This window comes from Myotis brandtii, unplaced genomic scaffold (genome assembly GCF_000412655.1).
Source record: "Myotis brandtii unplaced genomic scaffold, ASM41265v1 scaffold349, whole genome shotgun sequence".
Taxonomy (NCBI): domain Eukaryota; kingdom Metazoa; phylum Chordata; class Mammalia; order Chiroptera; family Vespertilionidae; genus Myotis; species Myotis brandtii.
The window spans coordinates 694,826-702,325 of record NW_005363427.1 but is presented as its reverse complement, the minus strand read 5'-3'; the positions used below and the strand labels follow the sequence as shown (position 1 = coordinate 702,325).

The following is a 7,500-nucleotide window of genomic DNA, read 5'->3' as shown; positions in this document are numbered from 1 at the left end:
ATCAATGGTCTAGTTTTCATTACAACTTGAGAAAAATATTTGAAAAGATTTATATAAGACATTACTGACAAAGCCTCTTTAATTATTTTAATACCAGAGATACAGGATCCCCAACTATACTGGTCATGCAACAACCTAATTTGGGAAACTTATGACCTAGAATTAGTTCAACACAAGTTTTCAGACAACTTTCCCAAGTGCATTACTTAAATTATAAAACTTCTAAGGATTTGGCCTTGAGAGGCCTATGAAGAAAAGGCTGGGCTCTCTGCTACTTAGTATTCAGTCATGTACAAAAGCCTTATGGTCGACAAATTGAAGATTCTCGAATAGGATATGGCCATAGTAGGTATTCAACATTTCTTTAATAATGAATAAAATTACTAATCACTCTAGAAGAGATGGTCCCACCAAAAGCCACTTTAGAAGTCTTAGAGAAAGAACTTACCTCAGTTTTACCAATAATATAAGGCTAACCAGCAATAAGTTAAATTTATAACAGACAAAAGTACAAGTAATTTGTCAATATGTATTGGCAACATTTTTTTTAAATGCTTACTCTTTGACACATTTTGAAGCACTTGTTCCATGAAAACAATCCAAAATATAGGAAAAAACTATATGCATATATCATCAAAATTAAAAACACAGAAATTAAATGTCTAACTGAACTACTACATAAAATACGGCACATATCTTTGATAAAAATAATGCCCATGAAATCCATTACTGTGTTTTGAAGACTTTACTGGCTCCATTTTGCCTCCAAGACAAATTAGGCAACTTTCTCTACCTCCTTCAGCCTCGTATCTCACCCCCTCCCTTTAATCTACAATAATCTATACTTATAATCTATACTCTAGGTACACTTTACCAGCCCTCTCCACTCCCAATTTCCCTAATTTCTGAATAATCCTAGGTACTCTGATAGCACTTTTCCATCTAAGTCATACTTCATAATAACCTATAATACTTAATTAATCGTCTTTTTCTCCTACCAGAATTAATACCTACTACCTAGCATAGCACCAGATCTTAAGTAGACAAATACATGCAGAAATGAACTAAGTAACATTACAAATGCTTACAATGCTACTGAAAATTAACAGGGGGTTTTGGGGAACTGTATGATCTATTTTCTTTTTCCTTTGAAACATTCTAAGATTGTGTGTGTGTGTGTGTGTGTGTAAATTTTATAATGCAAAAGAAAATATAGACATGCACATATATACTAAGTTGCAACGCAGTAATAGCATTGTAGTACTAAAACATGCTTATAAAACCAGTTCCTCAAACTTTTATTTCTTCTACTGCCAAAATGCATTAAACCAAATGAAGACAATATGTGAGAAACCAATAAGGTAGCTAGTCCTATTACCTGAGTGGAGTTAGATAGTTGGTTTTTCCACGGCTCCTCTGCGCTGCTGGTCAGGTTTGTGCGGTTATGAGGTAGAGTGAGTGCGTTTCGCTGCGGGTAAGGCACGTTTCCATTACTTCCACTTCCTGTTATGTGATTATTGCCTATCAAAAGAGTGTCTGTGCTTCCCAGCATTCTTGATGTGCTACAGGGAGCGTGGCCTGCAGAAAAGGGTCCGTTGGCCAAAGGCTGCCCCGGGCAGGCAGGGCGGACTCCGGGCTGAGAGGCGCTCGGCACTCTGGTCAGAGCAAGCGGTGGCTGCTGGCCAGAGACTGAGTTTGTAGGCAGTGATGAGTCAGCTGCTGGCCCATTAGGAATTCCAGTAGATCGTACCTGTGCAACTCCTGTTTGTCTCACCTGTCAAAAAAACAAATAAAAAATAAATTCTGCTTGTGTAGCCCCAGGGGAAAGAATCAGAATATGAAGGTGTATAACCAAGTGATCTCTGATTTTACCCTAACATTTAATTTCTCTACATGGAAATATATATACCTTAAAAACAAAAAATTGTGTTTGTTCATATTTAGATTAGCTTTTTCAGAAAAGCAGAAATCAGTTTTATTTTTAATAAACATCCCTTTAGTAATGACAAAAGAAAGCAGCTGAATATTATGGAAAATGACTCTGGAATTTGTGTCTTCCCCAATCACAAAATCTCAAAATCTCAAAATTTCTTTCTACTACATTTATACGCCAGGTCCTTAAAATTAAACACACACTAAAGAACTCCACTTCAGTTTAGAACAGATAGCCTGTTAAATATCAAATAATATAAATAAACCCTTAGAATACATACAAAATAGCATGTAAATAAGTAAAATACTAAGTCCTGTGTTCAAAATTAAATTTACAGCTCTTTTTTCCTAAAAATACCTATGTATTATTAGTATTACTAAATTCCATAAATACTGGGAGAAAGTAGAAGTGGGCATGAACATGCTCTAAAATGATGCTCTGGTCAATAAAAATACTCAAAATGCTACCAACTTTTAGGGGAAAAAATGCTATACACACTTGGTGCTGCTGCATTAAGACAAACTGACTTTCCAGCTGTTCCAGCATCAGTTTCTGAGCTGGATTTAAATTATTTCTATTTGCACGGAGCTGTTCCAAGTGCTAGAAGAAGAAGAAAAGAAGAAAAAAGAATATAGTCAAAGATATATCTAAGAAGCTCAAGTTCACTATTTTAAGTAACCTTTCCCTGAAATGACCAGATAAACTCAGAATCGCTTTCTAGTCAAAGACACTAATTTCTGACCAATAGCTATCAACCCCAAGATGAAGTCTTTTAAGAAGTTTGAGAAAGTTAAGAAAGAAAGAAAGACTCAAACCAAACAAAGCAAATGAACCTCATAGATGCAGAGAATACTGGTAGTTACCAGAGGGGAAAGGGGTGGGGAGTCAAAATGGGTGAAGAGGATCCATGGTGAAAGATGATAACTAGACGTTCGGTAGTGATCACTTTGTAGTGCATACAGATGTCGAATTACACCATTATTCACCTGAGACATATAATGTTATCTACTAAATTTACCTCAATTTAAAAAAGTAGTTTAAAAATATAAACATTCATCTGAAGAGGGTTTACTGCAATGTGATCCTTGAGATAAATGAGCACAAAATTTTACTCTCTAACACAGTATTTTTCAGTATTCACACAGAAAGCTCTTTAAGCTTAAAAATGGCTTATGACAAGTACACTCAAAGCAGCACAGTTTGGAATAGGAAGAGTTGGACAACAAATTGTCTAAAACTAGTGATCTACTTAAATAAAGGTGTAACATCTACATAAAGAAATATGCTGTAACCATAAAAAATTAAGGAAGCTCTCTCTATACATTGACAAGAAAATGTCTGTAAAAGAGATTATTAACGATATATATAGCATTCTACCATTTGTACAAAAAAGGAAAAAGATAATATATGAGAAGGGTGCATACATATTTTCTTGTGTATGCACGACATATCTCTGGAAAGATAACTACTCATTCTGGCTGTCTGCTAGGAGTGGAACTGAATGGTTAAGGCCAGGAGTTTGAAAGAGAATTTACTCTATATACTGTATATTCATATTAATAGTTTGAACCATTTGAATATATTATCTGTTTAAAAGTAAATGTTGCCTGGCCGGAGTAGCTCAGTGGTTGAGCATCGACCTATGAACCAGGAGGTCATGGTTCAATTCCCAGTCAGGGCACATGCCCAGGTTGTGGGCTCGATCCCCAGTGTGGGGCGTGCAGGAGGCAGCTGATCAATGATTCTCTCTCATCATTGATGTTTCTCTCTCTCTTTCCCTCTCCTTTCCTCTCTGAAATCAATAAAGCAAATGTAAACAAGAATGAATTATCTGTTAGTCTGGTAAATATGAGTTCATTTTATTTATGTGCATATTGAGTTTACTGCTATTCAACTTTAAGAATACTTTAGCCGAAACCGGTTTGGCTCAGTGGATAGAGCGTCGGCCTGCGGAATGAGGGGTCCCAGGTTCGATTCCGGTCAAGGGCATGTACCTGGGTTGCTGGCACATCCCCAGTGGGGGGTGTGCGGGAGGCAGCTGATCGATGTTTCTCTCTCATCGATGTTTCTATCTCTCTGTCTCTCTCCCTTCCTCTCTGTAAAAAATCAATAAAATATATTAAAAAAAAAAAAAAAGAATACTTTAAAAACTTAAAGCTTACTATCTTTACTATTTTTTAATAGAAAAACAATATGTCAAAAACATGTCTTACATACCTGTAATTTCTGTGGTGGCAAACACCATGAATGACTTGGTTGCTGTACTGGAGGATGTGACACTGCATGGCCACTACTCCAATTATCAGAAGTATTCTGGGAAAAATTGATAAAAAGAAACTTAAAAATATTTGGTGAAATCTAGACTTAAAAATAATGACTAATGGAGGCCAAATGACTATGATTGGAATATTTACATATAAAAGATGTTATGACATTAACTTTTAAACATAGCTTTACATGCATAATAAATTTGGAAAATCACAAATTTAAAAAATATTGATTTTTTAATAAGCCACCCAAAAAGGCCCACCCCTAAACTATGTCCCAAATGGCTAACCTAAATATCACACTGTCTACTAGGTCCAACATTAAATTTATTTCAATGTCAGTAGAAAGTGATAATGAAAAGTGTGTTGCAATCTTAACGGCAGGGAGATGAATAAAATGACTTGATGAAGGCAAAGTTATCCCTACGTTCTGTATTTAATATGATACTAAGAATTTGGGATGGAAAAACTCAAAACCTTTCACTCTTTGATGTCCACAGATTTAAAATAAAGGACAGGAGATGTTCAAACTGCACAAGTTCAGGGCAGTTGGGAATTTCTTTTTTGACAGGATTTTCTATTTCTCTAAGATATATACCTTGGTTGGACTAGATGTTCTTTTCCTCTTGGCAGGACTGGACAGGCCATCTACTTGGCTAGAAGGAATCGTGTGTAGTGGCAAGGATTGCTGTGAAATTGGTGTTTGACTGAGGCCTAATACAGGTTCAGTATTTGGATGATGAGGTTTACATGCCTAAGAATCACAGAAGGAAGACAAAAATAGGGTTCTATATACTCTTAATTCATTCCTTCAAATTATCAAACTTTACAAGCTGCATACTTTTCAAAGCTATGTGGACATCGCTGATTGCAATTATTGAAAATCAAAATCAAATGAATCATCAATGGAGGAATGTGTACCTTCCTTTGAAAAACTTGCATGAAAAATTAAACTGCAGTATTATTTTAAGAAATCTCCTTCAAAGTCATGAAAATGCGCAAAGGTTCTAAATTGGCACCCAAAATTTCTTCCCATATCAGAGGGAGTTTTACTTTGATCTAGAGTCCCTTCACAATTAAAAGGCTTTTCATTAATAAAAGCCTCCTGCGCTCAGTAAAATATACTTGACCACTATAGATTGAAAAGAACCCTTAAAGCTGGGCACCTGCAGAACATAACCCAACTTCTCACCTGCTGTGCTGTGTTCATGGCACCCTGCCTGGAGGTAAGCTCTGCGGGGATTGGTAGGCTCCACGCCTCCTCAATACTAGGAAGTAATTTAGTTTTATTCTGTAGACTACTTTGTGGAAGGTTACACAACTGAGCCTAGGAAAAATTATGTAAAAAGCAAATTTAACACAAGCCTACTTGAGTAAGAGCAAGTCCACTAAATTTTCCTAAATGCTATAACTAACTGTTTTTTTAAAAAGAAAATAGATTCTTAATTTGGGGTTTCAGAAAGATACTAAGTATAAAGAGGGTAACCGAAATATAAACCTTTGTGAGAATTAAAACAAAGCTGAGCTCTGTTTTTAGAGTTCTCATAGCTGTCTTCTCATGAAACTCCAAGCAAGAGTGAAAGACAGTGTTCGTGTTCTTTTCTCTAAAATGCTATGACAACTTAAAAATGTAGACAGCACATAGAAAAAATTATGTAAATTAATATGCATCAAAAGAGTATATGTGCAAAAGAGCATCTTTTAAAATACTGCATATCTTATTTAAAATGAAAAGTAAAATAATATTATAAGCTATGGTATGTTTACAAAATATGGAAACAAATTATAGACATCAACACAACTAGACAAACTTTCCAGCCACCCTCCTCCTGCCTTAGTGTCATGGGGAAATGTGCCTTTAAAAAAAACTGCTACTAAAAATTTTACCTGTAAATACTTAATTCGTGCTGCAAGTGCAGAGGTATTACTACAACTTTTGCTTCTGGTTGCATTTAAGTAGCATTTAATGGCATCCTGAGGCTGGTTGCAGGATTCATAGAGTGTGCCTAGGTCCATCCAGGCTGCAGCATGGCCATGGTCCAATTGTACAGCACAAATATAGGCCTGTAAAGCATCCATAGGCTGATTTTGTTGCTGATATAGCACACTAGAAAGAGAAATTAAGAAAAAACAAGTCAACAAAAAAGAACTGCTTAGCTTCATAACATGATATAAACTGCGAAGTATATTATATGTGATGCACCTATCTTTGTGTATCAATTACAATGCCATTATCTTTATGCAATGTCTTACCCTATTGAACACCATGTATCTGCACTTGCTTCTGATTTATCAATAGACTGCCTGTAAGATATAAAGGCATCCTGAACTTTCCCAATACTTGAATAGCACCTGAGAGGAAAGGGGGGAAAAGTAAAAAAATTTCCATTATTACAGATTAATTTGCTGAAAGGATGGACTATATGTCAAAGCAAATGAAAAACCTAATAAGCTAAAATATTTATGTCATTATGTATACGATAATTATAATGCATACTATAATTAACCCTTCAATAAACGATATTATAGTCTATCATAGATGCTAAAGCATGCTGCAGTAATGAACAGTATTGAAAAAATTAAAGGCCTTATCACTTCAATATTTACAATACTGAGAGTTGAAAACACACACACACACACACACACACACACACACACACGTGCGCGCGCACCCCACTCTACTTATATAACTTTAGCTCCAGTTTTCTATTCAGTAAGAACATAGAGTTAAAAAACAAGAAAAACATTCTCTGTTGGTAAGAATTGCTGAATCAGATTCCAATTCCACGTTCCTAAATAATAATGAGGGCAATAATTCTTTAGTTCATAAAAAATACAAACATAAGACATAGTTAATATCAAGCTAACTATCAAAAACAGTAAGAGTAGCAAAGTATGATTAAAGTTTCAAAGACCTGTCATTTTTAATTTTATTTTTATTGATTTCAGAGAGGAAGGGAAAGGGAAAGATAGAAACATAAATGATGAGAGAGAATCATTGATCAGCTGCCTCCTGCACACCCCCCCACTGGGGATCAGACCCACAACCCAGGCATGTGCACTGACTGGAATCAAACCCGGGACCCTTCAGTCCACAGGCCGACACTTTATCCATTGAGCCAAACCCAGCTAAGGCAAGACCTGTCATTTTTAATGCATATATACCTGATGGATACACAGAACAGCAGCTGACATCCTATCTAATAATAGACAAACATGGTAATTAACCATACCTCCGCTACACTTCCCATTGGCTAATCAGGGTGATATGCAAATTAACTGCCAACCAAGATGGCGGCC

General features: G+C 35.8%; 1 protein-coding gene across 16 annotated transcripts in view; it reads right to left on the bottom strand.

Annotated features, from left to right (window-relative positions):
* The window catches only part of KDM6A (lysine (K)-specific demethylase 6A), a 103,300-nt gene that overhangs the window by 42,643 nt on the left and 53,157 nt on the right, over positions 1–7,500 (bottom strand). For 5 of the 16 annotated variants that reach the window (XM_014544035.1, XM_014544044.1, XM_014544045.1 and 2 more), the window contains 7 exons: positions 6,454–6,552; positions 6,088–6,307; positions 5,393–5,527; positions 4,799–4,954; positions 4,151–4,246; positions 2,432–2,533; positions 1,379–1,774 (listed from right to left, as the gene is read on the bottom strand). In XM_014544035.1, the coding sequence (XP_014399521.1) occupies positions 1,379–1,774; positions 2,432–2,533; positions 4,151–4,246; positions 4,799–4,954; positions 5,393–5,527; positions 6,088–6,307; positions 6,454–6,552 (1,204 nt within the window). The remainder of the gene's footprint in view (positions 1–1,378; positions 1,775–2,431; positions 2,534–4,150; positions 4,247–4,798; positions 4,955–5,392; positions 5,528–6,087; positions 6,308–6,453; positions 6,553–7,500) is intronic. The other 11 variants (XM_014544039.1, XM_014544049.1, XM_014544038.1 and 8 more) reach the window with 7 other exon arrangements.